Genomic DNA, 18,911 nt, shown 5'->3' on the forward strand with positions numbered 1-18,911 from the left:
GTGTGCTGTATATTTACAAAGCAGTTTAGGAGATGCAGGTTTATGTACAGAATTTACAGTATTTACAATATATACAGAAATATACAACAAAGTAGCACAGAAATGAGGGTTTCCCTCCTCTGATGAGGAGGGCTCCCCACCCCTGCTCCCCCTTCTCTCCCCTTTCCCCAGAGAGGGTTAGAAAGAGAGAAAAAAGAGAAACTGTTAATTAAAAAGCAGTTATGTGTTAGAATGCTAGAAGAGGCCTCACGCTTTATCTGCTTCAAGGTCAAGCCTGGCCGAAAGCCCAGAAAGCTGTGAGCTGCAAAGGGGGGAAAGCAAGACTGAGACTAGTCCCACTGGGAATCAAACTTAAGGCAGGGCTTCTGCCTCTCCACCAATGAAATTAGTTTAGATCTGTCTTTCATTTACAAACATTCGGCCATAGTATCCCTTTGTTAAAGGCACCGCCTCAAACGGTCACAACATTCTACACAAAGTCTCTCACTGCCCACCTTTCACTTTCAGTCATAATTCACTGTGGCTGAACTCATGTTGCTGAGTGGTAGCTGCAGCTTTGAAAATACAAAGCCAAGATGCAGTTCAGCATCTAACTGAAACGTGGTAAAAAAGCCCACACACTCACAGCTGCTTTATAACAACATTTCACAATTATTTGCACTTCCCTTACAACAAAAAAACACACTAAATATACACAAAATGTAGCAAACATGAACAAAACACTCAGCAAATTCATGCAATGCATTGAACAATCTGCTTTAGGTACTTACATCTTCCACTGTTGACTGCTGGCAAAGAAAACAAACAACATGATCAGTAGCCAAACCATGACCTCAGGTATACTCATGTACACATGCCAAAAGTAGTTGTTGCAAGACAGCTATTTTGAATCAGTGTGTGCACAGCCACATGTATACATGCATATAATATGTGTGTATGTGTATGTACAATAACTGAACACAATTTTCCCCACAATTTTTTCTCATATGTTTCTGTTCAGCTAGCCACCTGAAAGACTGAAGATCAACTAAAACCACGTTGTTTCTTTAGCATACAACAGCTGGGCAGGTGGGTTTTGTAACTCAAAGAAGTGATACACTGGGAAGAGAATGTTACACATTTGGTATTACAAGGGAAAGCATCACTGGGAATGGCTAGTCCTGTAAGGACTCTGAGCAGCCCACAAATTGGTTTGAAATACACAGATAAAAACAGAACGAACAAGAGGATACAGTCTCACACTGCACCAGGGGAGGTTTAGGCTGGATGTTAGGAGGAAGTTCTACACAGAGAGAGTGATTGCCCATTGGAATGGGCTGCCTGGGGAGGTGATGGAGGTGTTCAGGAGGAGACTTGATAGGGTGCTTGGTTGCATGGTTTAGTTGATTAGGTGGTGTTGGATGCTAGGTTGGACACTATGATCTTGAAGGTCTTTTCCAACATGGTCTATTCTATTCTATTCTATTCTATTCTATTCTATTCTATTCTATTCTATTCTATTCTATTTTCTATGTTCTTCACAGAAAGAGTGATTGGCCATTGGAATGTGCTGCCCAGGGAGTTGGTGGAGTCACCATCCCTGGAAGTGTTTAAAATAAGGCTGGATGAGGCACTTAGTGCCAGGGTTTAGTTGATTAGATGGTGTTGGGTGATAGGTTGGACTTGATGATCTCAAAGGTCTTTTCCAACCTGGTTAATTCTGTATTATGTATTGTCTAACTTCTTTATTCAGAAATGTATTAATCAGCAAAAGGTAAAAAACCATAATCTCTAAAATGTAAAATCAATATCTATTTGTTTTGGTTGGTCTGAATCTGTTTGCTGACCACTAGGCATAAAGGTTCATCTTCTAAAAATGGTACATTATACTTTCACACTTTTGTGAATACAGACTGGAACATGGGACAGACCCAGTGAACTGTGCAACTTCCTGTTGCCTGTTCAGGTATTGCAAGTGGTATAAGAGAATCAAACCTTGCATATCAGAAAAATCTGCGGTTCATTAAACAGCATTTTAATTGTCCTCTGAACATACTGCATATTTGGTTTCTAAAAAGGTGAGGTTTATGCATTTGAGAATAGCTTCAAATAGAATCATGCCATTCTTAGCTTTTCTTTTCCTTCCAATGCATATTAAATGATAGAATATTAAACAATAAGTGAGACATGCTAAATACAAAAGTCTGGCAGCACTTCCACAGGCTGCCATGAAGACACAAGCTAAGAACTGTGTCCAGTTCTGGGCCCCTCAATTTAAGAAGGACATTGAGACTCTTGAAGTTGTCCAGAGAAGGGCAATGAGGCTGGGGAAAGGCCTCGAGTGCAATCCCTATGAGGAGAGGCTGAGGGAGCTGGGATTGTTTAGCCTGGAGGAGAGGAGGTTCAGGGGAGACCTTATTGCTCTCTACAACTACCTGAAGCAAGGTTGTAGCCAGGAAGGGGTTGGTCTCTTCTCCCAGGCAACCAGCAGCAGAACAAGGGGACACAGTCTCAAGCTGCACCAGGGGAAGTTTAGGCTGGAGGTGAGGAGAAAGTTCTTCCCTGACAGAGTTGTTAGCCATTGGAATGAGCTGCCCAGGGAGGTGGTGGAGTCACCATCCCTGGAGGTGTTCAACAGGGGATTGGACGTGGCACTTGGTGCCATGGTTTAGTCATGAGGTGCTGGGTGACAGGCTGGACTTGATGATCTTTGAGGTCTTTTCCAACCTTGTTGATTCTATGATTCTATGAAAAAGTGTGACTACCTGATTTATTGCCTTTTCTTACCAGAAGCTCCCCCCATCAAAGGGGGCAACCAAACACAAAGCTGTACTGGATGGCAGCAGAACAGCCAAAAAATGCAACCTCTCTGAACCAGATGTTTGATTTACATGGGTTAGATTTACATGGGTTTGATTTACATGGGTTTAAGAGCTGGCCTTTCTTATTGCTGTATTAATATAGTCTTGGACACTATGAACATCTCGTTCATTACTTATGTTACTTTATAACTAACCTTTTAAAGTTTCAAATATTTCAACACCATGTCACATTCCAAATTTATCAGCTCATGCAATGAGCCATGGCTTTGCCAGTTTGTTACAATGGCCTGTTTGTTAATCAATGTGCCCAGGAAAATTGAGAACAAATATTTGCTTCCCCTTAGGGCAGAACTGGGGTCAAAAGAACCAAAACTTCATTTATACACACCACCACCATCCTGTGATGTGAAAGAAAGGAATGTTCAAGGTTCAGTGGTCAAAAGCAAAGTAGAACAATAAGTTTTCTAAGCTACTCCAGCACAGGAAACATCTCATCTCACCTATTGCATAGAAAGGTGACTTTTTTAATGGGCATTTTTATACACTTTAATGAAACATGCAGAATCAAACTCACTGAGGTGTTTGGTCAGCACAAAACCAATTCAGTTATCATATACAGTAATTAACCTGGAAAATCTGTGTTTTCCTGGGTACTTTGCATTGCTAGATGGTACACTGGATAATACAAACCAGCCTTGAGCAAGAGTCTATTAGCCTTTCTAATGGTGTAGATACAAAGCACCATCCAAGCAGCTATTAACTGAATGGAAATAAGTCATAACACCACAGCAGTACACAAACTTCTCAGGCCACACAAAGCACCAGTGAGTCAGAAATTAACTATGCCAGTCACATATTAATTCAGGGAGCCTTCTAGACAGCAAAGCTCCTACAAAATTTCCAAAGTGTTTAAAGCCACTATGTTCACCTCCAAGGGAAATCACCCTCCTTTTCAGTCATGGTAAGTGAAATGGAGTTCATATCTCCTGTGCATCTGTGGGTCAGTCTCAGTCCATCTAGCTAAGCACCGGAAAGAAGAATGCACCAGGGGAGGTTTAGGCTGGATGTCAGGAAGAAGTTCTTCATAGAAAGAATGATTGGCCATTGGAATGTGCTGCCCAGGGAGGTGGTGGAGTCACCATCACTGGAGGTGTTTAGGAAGAGACTGGATGGGGTTCTTGGTGCCATGGTTTAGTTGATTAGATAGTGTTGGATGATAGGTTGGATGCAATGATCTTGAAGGTCTCTTCCAACCTGGTCTATTCTATTCTATTCTATTCTATTCTATTCTATTCTATTCTATTCTATTCTATTCTATTCCTATTTCTATTTCTATTTCTATTCTATTCTATTCTATTCTATTCTATTCTATTCTATTCTATTCTATTCTATTCTATTCTATTCTATTCTATTCCATTCTATTCCATTCCATTCCATTCCATTCTATTCTATTCTAATTTGCACATGCTTCTCTAATTTCTAATACTTCTAATTATTTTGAATTATATTAAACATTTTTAATATTCAGGCACTTCCTTGCCCTCAAAGCTACCAGAAAAAAAATATCAGTGAATGATTTCTAATTGATAGGTAGAAGTTACAGTGAATCATTAGACCACTCCTCGAAAACTGACATGTTTTTTCATATGATTATAGACATTAGACACCTACATTATTTGTCAGATGTGATAAATGATAGTTTTGAAATAAACAATAATTACCTGGGAAATTTTTTTTAGACTGGCATTTTTCTTGAGAATGCACTTGGGAAAAATACACCAGTATCTTAAGGACAAGGTGTATCTAGCATAAAGATACAAAATTAGCCTGTGAAATCAGGACAGCAATAACACGTTCCAGAACCAAAATGTTACAGATTAATCAGATCGTGCCACTGTCAACAGATGAGTGGTGACCCCACTGTCTAGTAACAGAGAGGCACTCAAAGGGAACAGAAGAAATAATTGCCATAAATGATACTAAACTAATTTCATTTTAAAATATGGAGGAAACAGAGGGAAACAGAAATGGCAGCTCCTCAAAACACTTTTATAGTAACAGCTCAGAGGCTTTCTTTGAAAATTATGATGGTAAGTGCAGATCTACCAAGTCTCAAACATTGTATTGTCCACCTCACACACCTCTGTCATGGTGCTTGCCTCCACTGTTAGCACTGGACAACTAGGGGACTTTTCCTGGCCCAAGGTCTCACAAAAACCACAGTGGCAAAGTGCCCCAGGCTGTGATCTGCCTGTTAACTTTGTCCCACAGGACCCAACAGCAGGAGTGTGGGGATTACTGCATCTGGAGACCAGCAGTACAAGGCACACTGTGCCAGTCACAGTTTAATTCTGCACTCATGCTTAATTACAGGAAGATGCACTCTGTGAAGTTCCCTGACAAGCAAACACCCTAGTCCATGTCCTAGCACATGTCTGTGCCATCCAGCGTGTGACCAATGTGAGGAATGACAAGCACTGGGCCAGAAAAAGTTTACAAATACTCAAACACTCATTCAAATCCTTGCCAATTTCAAGTGTTTTGGCTAGTAAAAGATGTTCTGGGATGGCATGAAGATACAAACACTCAGGTCATATATGTGTGAAAGCTTTGAGGAGCCTTTATTAATCCCCTGAAGAACCATTAGTAAAAATATTTATTGTTACATGTTACACATATTCTGCCAAACATGAGCACACCCAAACCACCTGATAAAGGAAAAAGCTGCAATTGAAATAAGAGTTATGGAACAATAAAATATGTTTATGCAAAAGAGTGGGGGAAAAAAGTGATAAATCATTGGAAAAACACAACCAGAACACAACTACTGCATGGGAAGCAACAGAACTGCAGAAGGGTATTCAGGCTGAACATGGAAAGAACCTGGAACTGTAAAGGTAGGAGAGGAACAAGTGAGAGATGGGCATTCCTCACACTAGGGGCCCTGACACGCACCACTGAATCTGTCAGTCCAAGAGCCATACGCAGCCACCTGTAATGCTAAATGACCACACTCTGGAATGAAGCCACTACTCAAAGTATGGAACTAACTCTTAAATGTGCATTATGTAGAGTAAGACAATCGAGTAGAGTTTTGCTACAGAATTTTATTTTCTAGAATCTAAGTCCGTAGAAAAGATCCCACAGAAATGGCAATGAATCTTGAGCAGCCCGAAAAACACTCGTCTCAGACAATCACCTTGTCCTAGAAGCCCAGAAGAATGAGTGAAGTGCCAACAGAAAAACCTTAGTGTTTTCATTACCTAAGAAAATCTTTCTTGCTCTCAAGCAAATCCATCTATATGGTCAGTAAAGCAGTTTAATGCAGGCCTACTATGAACTTTTGATAGTGGATGCACTTGATGGGGTGCTTGGTGCCATGGTTTAGTTGATTAGATGGTGTTGCATGATGGGTTGGATGCAATGATCTTGAAGGTCTCTTCCAACCTGGTCTATTCTATTCTATTCTATTCTATTCTATTCTATTCTATTCTATTCTGTTCTGTTCTGTTCTGTTCTGTTCCCTCCATTTTTTTCTTTCAGTTGCAAGAGGCTGCTTCTTCAGTATCAAAATATATCTGTTTTCCTTAGGTGCCTGTACACAAGCAAGCTCCCTTTAGTTTCAATGTGTTCAGAAAACTGTCATAAGAAGGGAAAGACAAAAGGAGGCTTCAGCTGAACACATTTTTGAGAAAGAAAGATAGTTTAAAACAAATAATTGCCTACAGAATTTGCAAATGCAAGAGCTCAGTTAATCCTTTGGCAGCTTACCTAGCCCAAAGAACAAGTAAAATTTATCTTTCAAAGTGCACAAACAGAGACTCTCTAGATCAGAAGCAGTGCCTAGAAAAACAGAAATGTCCATACGTTGCACATTATAACTGGAAAATAATATTGAGTACATTTTACAAACAGTTAAGCTTATCATTAACAAATGGTAACTGTTGGCCAATACTTCCTCCAAAGATTGTAAGATTCCTCATGAACATAATTGGAAATGTATTTGTACTTGCAGATCACCTTGAATGCAAAAGGGATCTCTCTTGCAAAACAAGCTCAGTTGCCAAAAGAAGTGATGGATGGAAACACATCTAAGAAACAGTTTGTACCAAAGCTTGAGCCTGCATGAGGATGAAACCTTTTTACTACCTTCCCTACCAGTGACTGCAAAATGTTTTGGCACATATCATTACGGTGTGAGGGCTCTGCTAGAGGATTTAAACCAGCCAGGAGTCTGGTGGCCATCTGCGGAGACTGACACACTTTTTCCCCATGCTTCTGGACAAGTGTCATCTTTGACCCTTACTGTTGTCCCTGGTTGAAAGAGGGAGAAGGTAGAAATCTGAACTTGCTCTCTACACCTGCTCTCTCCCTAAGCCCTCTAAACTAAGATGGGATGTGACAATTCTAGGGGATTAGCATACTGCACAGCCCATTTGAAAAACCTGACTTTTTCTGGGCAACTTGTTTCAGCCTTCCATGCAGAACAACTACCACAACACTACAGTGCAAGAGACGTGTCATAACTTATTTGCTGGGATAAACAGAAGGAAAAGAGTACTGCCATGTCAGAAGAACCCTTGAGCAAAGGAGAGCAAAGAGCAAACATTAAGGAAGTGCACAACATGTGTAATAGTGCATGAAGTGACAAGCCACAAAGATGTGGCTTTAAAATTCCACTAGCTCTAGTAGAACACGGCAGGGGACAACTCGTGAGGATGTGCCTGATAACTGCTCAAATGTTACTCCATCACAATGCTCTCAAAAACCAGGGAACTGAAACTGGATGTTAATGTGCAGACTGATGTTCTGAAGTGAAAAGGATCTTGCAGGCCTTTCCCATTATAAACTCCTGCCTTCTGCATAGTTTCAGTTTTCTCTTGAACTATTCCCTTCATCACATGAATATGTACAACAGCCTGAGAAGATTTCCAAAAGCAAATATGGTATTAAGGCACCTAACTATCTTTTTAATCCAGCAACTGGATTATTACTCAGCTCCAAGCCTGCAGAGTTGCACAGGGTTGTTGTGACCCAAGTGCAGCACCCAGTATGTGGCTTTGTTGAAGCCCAAATGACTGTCCTCAGCCCATCGATCCAGCCTGTCCGGGTCCACCTGAAGACCCTTCCTACCCTCCAGCAAATCAACATTCCCACCTAACTTGGTGTCATCTACAAACTTACTGAGAGTGCACTCAATCCCCTTGTCCAGATCACTGATAAAGATATTCAACAGAAATGGCTTCAGCAGTGTGCCCTGGGGAACACCACTTATGACTGGCAGCCAACTGGATTTAGCTCCATTCACTGTCACTCTCTGGGCCCAGCGATCCAGCCAGGGTTTGATCCAGCAAAGTGTACCCCTGTATAGGCCCAGGGCAGACATGTTTTTCATGAGGATGCTGTGGGAAACAGTCTCAAAGGCTTTATTGAAGTCCAGGTAAACAATATCCACAACCTTTCCCTCACCCACCAAGCGGATCATTTCATCACAGAAGGAGACGAAGTTCATTGAAGACCCAACTCTGATTTATAGTTGAGCCTCACAGACTAAGACTAGAGTTATTTTGCAAGATTTTAAGAGCATTATAATTAGACAAAATTCAACTATTTTTAAACCTTTTATTTAACTTTTTTTTTCTCAAGCCATCAAAATTAAACTGCTGTGTGCAGTTTTTACTAGACAAAAAACATAGAGATGCAAGTTTTCATGAGTTGCTCTGTTTATCTGCTCATGTGCTTTAGGCTGCTGGTGATACTGATGGAGGACTTCTTTGTGAAGATCACCATATCTACACATTCTCTTGAACATTATTATTTTGCTTGTTTTATTCTAGTTTGACATACATGATCTAGGTATATGCAGATTTAAAGTAACTGAGATGCTGTCTTCAGAGAAAAACATTAAACTACTCCCAAGAGCAAACGTCAAACAATTGACAGCTTAACGCAAAAGAAAGCCTACAGCTCCACACGAGTATACTATGTACAACTGCTGTATAACATTTTCTTCCTTCTGTCTCCCTCCTCAATAACCAGAACTGAAAATAAATATTTGTGATTGTTTTACTGAAGAAAAGGAAAGGGCAACAAAGAAGGGCAACCAAGTTGGTGAGGGGTTTGGAACGCAAGCCCTATGGGGAGAGACTGAGAGAGCTGAGGTTGCTTAGCCTGGAGAAAAGGAGGCTCAGGGCAGACCTCATTGCTCTCTACAACTACCTGAAGGGAGGTTGTAGACAGGTGGGGGCTGGTCTCTTCTCCCAGGCAACCAGCACCAGAACAAGAGGACACAGTCTCAAGCTGTGCCAGGGGAGGTTTAGACTGGATGTTAGGAAGAAGTTCTTCATAGAGTGATTTGCCATTGGAATGGGCTGCCTGGGTAGGTGGTGCAGTTGCCATCATTGGAGGTGTTTAGGAGGAGATTTGATAGGGTGCTTGGTGCCATGGTTTAGTTGATTAGATGGTGCTGGATGATGAGTTGGACGTGATGATCTTCAAGGTCTCTTCCAACCTGTTCTGTTCTATTCTATTCTATTCTATTCTATTCTATTCTATTCTATTCTATTCTATTCTATTCTATTCTATTCTATTCTATTCTAAAACCTGCACTGTGATGAGTATTTCTCTCATCAGTAGGAAATCTAAATTAAATGTGCTTCATACAACCAGTACTGATACTTCTCATACTTAAGCATGACGATATCACTTTTAATCACTGAACACTGATTTCTCAATCACTGTTTCTGTGCTTCCTTTTTAGAGCTTTCAGTTCTTTGATATATGGCACTATACAGGTACAGAAAAACTGGCATCACCACCAGGCCAGTATCAGTGTGTTTCAAAAACTTGCTCTATGGCAAGGCAGCTCTGATAGCTCCAAGACCATCTCCTTTGTGGACAACAAAAAATCCTGCACCAATTCCAGATGCACCATGAGCACTTGGAAGTACTGAGGCACAAGGCCATTCACTGCTGTGATCGCACGCCTTCAATGTCACTGTCAGAGCAAAGCCAGCTGGCTGGGTGAGAATGGTGCCCAGGGGCACACTTGAAGAACAGTCTTTGCTATCTCCAGGTTCTGGTTAACAGCAGCCCTGCTGAGGTTGTAAGAGTGGTCTGGTGTCCAAAATATTAATGTGGGAACCCTGATAAATTATATTGTGTTTCAAAAACACCTGGGAGTTTAGAGAATAAGAAGGAAAGGAAAGAAAGAGTGAATAAAAAAGGCTGAGCTAATGAAGGAGAGCAGGTTAATACTTCAGCAGCAGCACAAAGCAAGCAGAAATTGCCCTGACAAAGATCAGTTTGAAAATGCACTCTGATGTTAGCTGAAGAGTCCATCAGTGATTTTTTTACTCAACACCTAGTACACTGGTCCTTGATATGCAAGCAGCCCAAGAAAGCTGCAGTGAGTCAACTAATCAACCACATACATTTTTGTATCTCCTGTCCCCAACACAGCCCATTAGAAACTCAGACATGGTCCTCAAGTTCTTCTGTACCTGCAGAAATCCATGGCAACCTTCCTACTGAAGTCATTCAGACAATGCACAAATTACATCTTGCTGTGCTTGATGGAGCAAGACATACTTTTTTCTTTTCCTTTAGCAATGTTGTCAATTAGAATAGAACAGAAGAATAGAATAGAATAGAATAGAATAGAATAGAATAGAATAGAATAGAATAGAATAGAATAGAATAGAATAGAATAGAATAGAATAGAATAGACCAGACCAGACCAGACCAGGTTGGAAGAGACCTTCAAGATCATCACGTCCAACTCATCATCCAGCACCATCTAATCAACTAAACCATGGCACCAAGAACCCTATCCAGTCTCCTCCTAAACACCTCCACCATGTCCCTGGGCAGCCCATTCCAATGGCCAATCACTCTCTCTATGAAGAATTTCTTCCTAACATCCAGTCTAACCTCCCCTGGTGCATCTTGAGACTGTGTCCTCTTGTTCTGGTGCTGGTTGCCTGGGAGAAGAGACCAGCCCCCACATGGTACAACCTCTCTTCAGGTAGTTGTAGAGAGCAAGAAGGTCTCCCCTGAGCCTCCTCTTCTCCAGGCTACGCAACCCCAGCTCCCTCAGCCTCTCCTCATAGGGCTTGTGCTCCAATAAAAATATCTTTGTGGGCTAACATAAGGCTACAAAGCTCCTTGGAAAAAATATGATGTTTTTTTGTTTGCTGATGCAAATCTGGCTGAATCAAAGACAATATTGCTGCTCTGCCTGTTCCCCAAAATTTTACCTACCTTTTTGATTTCTAAGTCAATGCCTGAAAAAAACACCTAGGAAACACATTTCAACAAAGTGTGATTTTTTCCAAATCTCCCTTCTCCAGAGAAAATACCAAGTGTTGAAGACAATTTGCTGATCTGAAACGTCTAAAATTATCATTCTCACCCTCTTATAGTGCATTAAATAAAGTTCCCTTAGATTTATGAACAGCCCCATTGAAGACACCAGGAGGCTGGGTTTTTTTGCCTGGAAGTTTTCAACTGGATTTGACAATTCAGAAAGCTGAGCACCCAAAGAGTGGCTGTCAATGGCTCCATGTCCCAGTGGAGGCCAGGGACAAGTGGAGTCCCTCAGGGATCAGTGCTGGGACCTATCTTGTTCAACATCTTTGCGGGTGACATGGACAGTGGCATTGAGTGCACCCTCAGCAAGTTTGCTGATGACACCAAGCTGTGTGGTGCAGCAGACATGCTGGAGGGAAGGGAGGCCATCCAGAGGGACCTTGACAGGCTGGAGAGGTGGGCACAAGCCAACCTCATGAGGTTCAACAAGACCAAGTGCAGGGTCCTGCATCTGGGTTGAGGCAATCCCAGGCACAAACACAGGCTGGGCAGTGACTGGCTGGAAAGCAGCCCTGAGGAGAGAGACTTGGGGGTGCTGGTGGACAAAAAGCTCAACATGAGCTCTCAATGTGCACTTGCAGCCGGCAAAGCCAATCAGATCCTGGGCTGCATCAGAAGTGTGGCCAGCAGGGCAAGGGAGGTGATTCTCCCCCTCTACTCAGCCCTGGTGAGACCCCACCTGGAGTACTGTGTCCAGTTCTGGAGCCCCTATTACAAGAGGGATGTGGAGGTGCTGGAAGGTGTCCAGAGAAGGGCCACAAGGATGATCAGAGGGCTGGAGCACCTCTCCTATGAGGACAGACTGAAGGAGTTGGGGCTGTTCAGTCTGGAGAAGAGAAGGCTCCGAGGTGGCCTAATTGTGGCCTTCCAGTATCTGAAAGGGGGCCTACAGGAAGGCTGGGGAGGGACTTCTCAGGATCTCAGGTAGTGATAGGACTAGGGGGAATGGAATGAAGCTGGAGGTGGGGAGATTCAGGCTGGATGTGAGGAGGAGGTTCTTCACCATGAGAGTGGTGAAACCCTGGAATGGGTTGTCCAGGGAGTGGTTGAAGCCCTGTTCCTAGAGGCGTTTAAGACCAGGCTGGACGAGGCTCTGTCCAGCCTGATCTAGTGTGGGGTGTCCCTGCCCATGGCAGGGGGGTTGGAACTAGATGATCCTTGTGGTCCCTTCCAACCCTGACTGATACTATGATACTCTGATACTATGATACTATGATACTGTGATGCTATGATCATGCTCAGAGCAGTCCAGAGCAATGATCATTCAAATAATATGTTGTGAATGGTAGATAATTTTATTATTACTAAACATAATCAATATATATTTTACAAAATTGGAAATAAATGCAAGTCTTCCACTAACATTAAATGCAGGCTAGCCTTAAATATTTCAGACAACCTACCTCATTATTGACTTCAGTAGGCTTTTTCTTTGTTTCTCCTATGTCCAAATAGCTGTGGAAGGAAAACAGTTTTGATTATATACAGAAGCATCTAGCCTACATAATACAAATATCTCTGTGGGGTTTTTTTCATGCATTAAACCTTTTACATTTATCATGCTTCAAAATAACATAAAAAGTAACTAAATTGAAGATTTTAATGAAGGACTGTTGATACAATTCTGCAGGCTATCCCTCTGGCTTAGCACAGAAGACAAGGCAGAACTAACCATCTACCTTGAAACCAGTGGTGATTAGAACAGACCATCAACAATCCCCTTCTCAGAATGACACTCACGCACTACTGTGAGGTGGATCAACAAATCTCAGCCTGGGATCAACTTACCGGAGTTTCCAAAGTCATCATCTTGCCTCTTGGTTTCTCACAGTTAAGTCTCTGATAGATTTAAAGGTGTCCTTCAAACCCAAATTTAACCCAGAGCATTAGCTAAACTTTAAAAGGCCCTACAGTAGTTGTGCTTCAACAGGACATGGACACATATGAACACTGTATATTCTGTTTTCTCACAGCTGTGATGAGCCAATGGCATTCACAAATTATTTTGGGATTAGACAAAACACAAGCCTCAACTGCATGAGAAAACAAAACACATCCATTTAAACAATACTGTGCTCCATCAGAGCACGTAGTCCCACAATAACACTTCATTAACACTAAAGTGTTAGTTAAAACATAGTGTTGGACTAGCTCTATGTTGCCTTTCCAAAGAAAGAGAATTAAATAAGCCTTCAAGCATGAATAACCCATAGACTGTTAAACAGGCAACTGTCCAGGTGCTCAGACTACACTAACTCCCTGGTCAGCACTGGAGAATGTTGCTCCCAGGAACTGCCCCTACTGCAAAGTGATTCTAGTCCTCAGCGCTGTAGGAAGTTGAACCTTTGTGGGCAGTTGTAACTCAGTACAGCAGCACCTTTCAGCACCTTTTGCCAAGAGCTATACATAAGAACAAAAACAGATGGAGCAACTACACTATGATGGGAGCATCTAACCAAAATTAGTTGATGGGCACCTGTTACAGGTTGTCCCTATGCCCACTTTCACTGGGAAGTCACAGCTGCTTTGCCAGGCTATTTGGGTATCTGCTATCAGGCCTGTAGTACCCACAACTGTCATAATTGTTAAGAGCTAAGTGTAGCCACCCCAAGCCCCTCTAGTCTCTGAGGACCAACTAAAAAGCAAAGGGATTTATCTCTTACCCAATGTAGCCTTCCCTAAACACAACATTACACAGAGTTTTGTTCTGAAACTTAACGTGCTCTGCTTAAAAATGTTGTGTCCTCAATTCTACAAAACCAAGATGAGAAAGGTGCTATAAAGCTGGTACTAGTTAAGCACATTCCCAGCCACCTCCAGAAGCAGACTGCTAATTCTGAGATCATTTTTTTTTTAATTCAACTGAAGGAAAAATGCCCACAAAGACTGAACAAAACACATAATTAGCTAACTGAGACCATGAAATTCACTGCCAGAGTTAAGAACCTTTAGTAATCACATGCAGACCACTCAGGAGACACACCTAACAGCCCAGATCTGCTCCACAATACTTCCCCAGTCACTCACCAGAAAATAAATGAACTATCTGCTTAATTCTTAGTATCCAGGCAGGAAAAGGAAAGCAGTCAGTCATCTTTCAAACAAAGGTAGGGATTATGCCTGTTCTGGTCATAAAAAGTGATGAAGTGGAGAGCTGGGCAGAATATTTTAGACTTCCAACAAATAAGCAAGAAAGGAAGTGGTGGGAATTAAATTCCCAAGCTCATCAACTCCGTGGCAGAACTGTCAACACTGCAGCTTTCTGCAGATTTCTCCGCTACTACTGAGCACACATACTGACACCTCAGTTAAGCACATACATCACACCAAAATGTCATTGCCACAGTTTAAAGAGCTGTTTCCCCTTCTCTACCATCCTGTCAAGGAGACGGCACTATTCAATTAACTGTAACAGCAGACTTTTTGTCGTTCTCCTCTAAAGTCCTTTTGCGTTTTTATCTGTTACAAGTACCCTTCGGTTTTGGCATGGGTCACAGCCTTTCAATCCTCTTTCTGCAATGCCGAAGTAAAGGGGGGGCGGGGGGAGGGAGGGAGAGTGTGGTCCTATGACGTATTGCCACAGTACCAAACTCCAATTTCTGATATCTAAGTACCAGATAAATCTTATGTTACTTTTTAGTCACTCACTTGAGTTTCTTGAAGGCTTCCCTGCCACCAGCCACATACTGTTCTCCACTCTGAAGCTCCTCCAGCTGCCGAACACGATGCCCGCCTCGGGGGGTATAGATGTTACGCACAGCTCCATAGGGTGCCTTCACTCTGCCTGTCACCTCCTTCAGGAATACCTCAAAGTTGGATACTTTTTTCTCATTGATGACAATACGCCGCCCTGGGAAGAAAGGGTCCCCATTGCGGTACACCAGCACGCTCTTCACCGTCGGCTGCGACAGCCACGACCCCTTCGTGCCTGCATTTGTCATGCTTGGTGACTTTGGACCTCCTGTGCAGCCCAGGCACTGCAACGCGCTGCCTGCACCTGTTTACACAGGAGAGGGTTCCTCTCTGAGCACCCTCTCACCTCCGCCCTGGCAACTCCTTGTCAGGGGTGAAGCGCCCACACCCACGCCGAGCTCTGGGCACCAGGGCCCACCTCCAGGGAGGCAGGGGAGGGAACCCGGCGCCGCGGGGAGGGATTACAGCCTCCCCCAGGCTTGCGGCACTGCTCTGCTCAGCCTTGCAAAGCGACTCCTCCTAGGCAACCAGCTCTTGCTGCTCTCTGGTGCCAGGGGAGGTTAACGGGGATTACCACTTACCCAGGCAAAACAAAAACATTACATTAAGATCCATGGCCTACCAGGGGCTTTTTTTCTCCATCTTTGCCATCGCGTAACAGCTTGTCTTTTCCACCCTGGTTTCCACGGGAAACTTTATCCCGTGTGTGCTTGTCCTCCCCCCTGTCCAGCCAGGCAAGAGCCTGGCAGCAGCCCGACAAGAGCCTGGCAGCAGCCCGCCAGACCCAGCGTCACCGGCCACACCAGGATCAGGACAGTATAGAGGCCGGCACAAAACACGGATGGCTGGGGCAAGGAAGATGAGGAGGCGGCGTGCCCAGAGGCAGGGAGAGGGATGCAGAGGCAACGGGGGGCAGAGGGAACTGGACCGATAACCCCACACCTGAGCTAGAAGACGCATGGATGTGATACTGAAGGACATGGTGTAGCACCAAACTTGGCAGAGTTAGATAATGATTGGATTAGACGACCTTAAAGCTCTTTCCCAAGCGAAATGATTCTATGATTCTGAGAAACTGCTCTGCCTTCTCTCCGGAGGCCGCGGCCCTGCCTCCCGCCGCCGGCCCCTGCAGCGCGTCGGAGCTCCCCGCCACATGGGAAGGGCCTGCGGGTTGAGCTGCCCTCGGGGGAAAGCACCGCAGCAGCGACGGTAGCAGCGGGGAAACGCTGAGGCGGCTCAGCGCTCCCAGAACGAGCACCGCCGGCGGGGCGGGGAGAAGGCGGCCGCCGGGGCGGGCGAGACGAGGTGGTGCTGTCGTGACAGCGTAGTTCCCCTCCGGGGAGCGGCAGTTACCTGCAGGTAACGGTGCCCCGCAATGGCACGGAGGGGCTGCCCTTCTCACGGGCGTCGGTGAGTACACCATGAACCACTCGCGCGTCTGGCCTCTGACGAGCCTCGCCGTAAGGTGCCGGGAGTTCGAGGCGGTGGCAGGAGGCGCCGGTCACAGTGCCAGTTTGGCTCTGCCGGGGCGGGCGGAGGAGAGGGGGGTATGAAAACGACGCGTTTCATTCACGACTGGGCAGATCTTATTGGGATTTCTTATTAAACGGCTCAGTTCTCCCCTTCCCAAGAACAAACCAGACTTGTGCTAGATCCTCCAGATCAAGGTCATGACAATGCCAGGCAGCTGGCCCGGCGTGGAGGTAATGGCAAGCCACGGCTGTAACTAAAAAGCCGTTTCTTCAACTTCAGCGACTGTTTCGGGCTCTCTGCCCAGGTTTCTTTTATGTATGCCGATTTCGATACATGCTTTCTTGTCTGGAGATGGAATTGTTTGGTGCCTGGTTCTGCCTTTGATTCATTACTAATATCCAACGATGACCACTTGTTTGTGCAGGATAGTCCCTGTATGAAGCAAACGAACCACTGAAAACCACTACTACTGTTGATTCCCTTCTCACTTTCCTACCTGTCAGTTATTAAAAATCTCATCTGAAAACTGGATCTTTGCACCAGGTCTCCTGTTGCATCTTGCTGTTTACATTTGCTGCAATTCAGAAATAAAGCTGGGTCGTGATCTTGCAGGGGAAAAAAAATACAACGGAGGTGAAATCAAGCACTTGGACTACACAAATCAGTTGCATGTATGTAAGGGCTATTTATTTATTTATTTATTTAATTTAATCTTGTCTACTAACTTGATGCCTTCTGAGTGTGTCTTTGAGGTTTTGTGTAAAAGTTACATACACCGTTTGGGTGTTTTTCCTCCATCCTACCATCTGAATAGATAATATTTGCCACTAACACAAAACTAAACTGCACTCCTTTGGTATTTGGGTACATTTATTTTGTTACTTGCATTCCTGAAATACGTAAAAGCTCTTCAGTAGGCCTCTCCTTCTTTGTCTGAGTCTGTATGGCCAGCAGGAGCAGGGAGGTCATTCTGCCCCTGTACACTGCACTGGTTAGGGCACACCTTGAATCCTGTGTTCAGTTCTGAGCCCCTCAGTTTAGAAAAGATGTTGACTTGCTGGAATATGTCCGGAGAAGGGCAACAAAGCTGGGGAGGGGTGTGGAGCACAAGCCCTATGAGGAGAGACTGAGGGAGCTGGTGTTGCTTAGCCTGGAGGAGGCTCAGGGGAAACCTTATAACTGACTACAACAACCTGGAGGCAGGTTGTAGACAGGTGGAGGTTGGTCTCTTCTCCCAGGCAACCAGCACCAGAACATGAGGACACAGTCTCAGGCTGCACCAGGGGAGGTTTAGGCTGGAGGTTAGGAGGAGGTTCTACACAGAGAGAGTGATTGCCCATTGGAATGTGCTGCCCGAGGAGGTGGTGGAGTCACCATCACTGGAGGTGTTTAGGAGGAGACTTAATGGGGTGCTTGATTCGATGGTGTTGGATGATGGGTTGGACACGATCTCTTCCAAGAGACACGGTGTCTTCCAACCTGGTTTATTGTATTCTATTCTATCAGGAGACTTTGATTTCACAGATACATGCATCCAATCATGAAACCATCCTGACACCATTTTAATTTTAAACTATTTTTAAGACTACATAAACAAATGATCCACTTGAAGCTGTATTTTTTGCTCTTTCCAGAAAGCTGCATAATAAAACACAGAGACTTTGATTCTGCACAATTTTTGCCACACCTTGGGTACAATACAAGAAGCCATAAAATGGGAGACAAAATAGACAAAAAAATGCCTTAAATTCAAATAATTCCTTTCACAGCCCTTTCCCCCCATTGATTGTCGTGAGACTAAAGCTGGTGTAGACCTTCCTGTCTGGAATTTAGTGTATAGTAATGATTCTTCTTCCAAACAGATTTCAACATATGCGATGGAAGGAATAGTGCATCAGACTCTTAATGGGAAGGTCGTGAGTTCAAGCCTGCAGTGGGCAGTAGTGTCCTCCCTACTCTAGTCATGAGGTCTGTGGCGACAGGTTGGACCCGATGATCTTTGAGGTCTCTTCCAACCTTAGGAATACTGAATTTTTCTTTCCTCCTATCTTACCTCTTTGATGGGAAAATTACCCCCCTGCTGTGAGTTACAACAGGGCAGTTAACCATTAAAAAAAGAGCAATTTCAGGGTGAAGGAAGTCAAATATGCCACTGTTACTGGTTAACAGTTAAATTTCTCTACTTCTTGCTGTTTTTTTTCTAGCTGATAAAGGGGAGAACCGAGCCTCCAGTGTGGGTCTCTTCTACCAAGTAAAGAGCAATAGGATGAGAGGAAATGGGCTCAAGTCGTGCCAGGGGAGGTTTAAATTGGGTATTAGGAAGCATTTCTTTACTGAAAGAGTGATGAGGCGTTGGAACAGGCTGCCCAGGGAAGTGGTGGAGTCACCATCCCTGGAGGTGTTCAAGAAGCGTGTAATGTGGTGCTTCAGGGTATAGTTTAGTCATCATGGTAGTTGGGTTACAGTTGGACTCAATGATCTTTAAGGTCTTTTCCAGTCTTAATGATGTTATGGTTCTAAATAGAGTTTGGCCATCTGCCCTGCTGTAAGGCTTTGAACACGGATTTTGCCTTC

At 43.9% G+C, this 18,911-nt stretch overlaps 1 protein-coding gene across 1 annotated transcript in view; it reads right to left on the reverse strand.

Annotated features, from left to right (window-relative positions):
• The window catches only part of DCDC2 (doublecortin domain containing 2), a 59,110-nt gene extending 43,981 nt beyond the window's left edge, over nucleotides 1-15,129 (reverse strand). The window contains exons 1-3 of the mRNA XM_068169143.1: nucleotides 14,820-15,129; nucleotides 12,575-12,626; nucleotides 771-788 (exon numbers count right to left, since the gene is read on the reverse strand). Of these exons, the coding sequence (XP_068025244.1) occupies nucleotides 771-788; nucleotides 12,575-12,626; nucleotides 14,820-15,112 (363 nt within the window). The 5' untranslated portion in view covers nucleotides 15,113-15,129. The remainder of the gene's footprint in view (nucleotides 1-770; nucleotides 789-12,574; nucleotides 12,627-14,819) is intronic.
• Nucleotides 15,130-18,911: the final 3,782 nt, after the last annotated feature.

Source organism: Melanerpes formicivorus, unplaced genomic scaffold, assembly GCF_026170545.1.
Source record: "Melanerpes formicivorus ecotype bairdi unplaced genomic scaffold, bMelFor1.0.p_v2 SCAF_165, whole genome shotgun sequence".
NCBI lineage: Eukaryota > Metazoa > Chordata > Aves > Piciformes > Picidae > Melanerpes > Melanerpes formicivorus.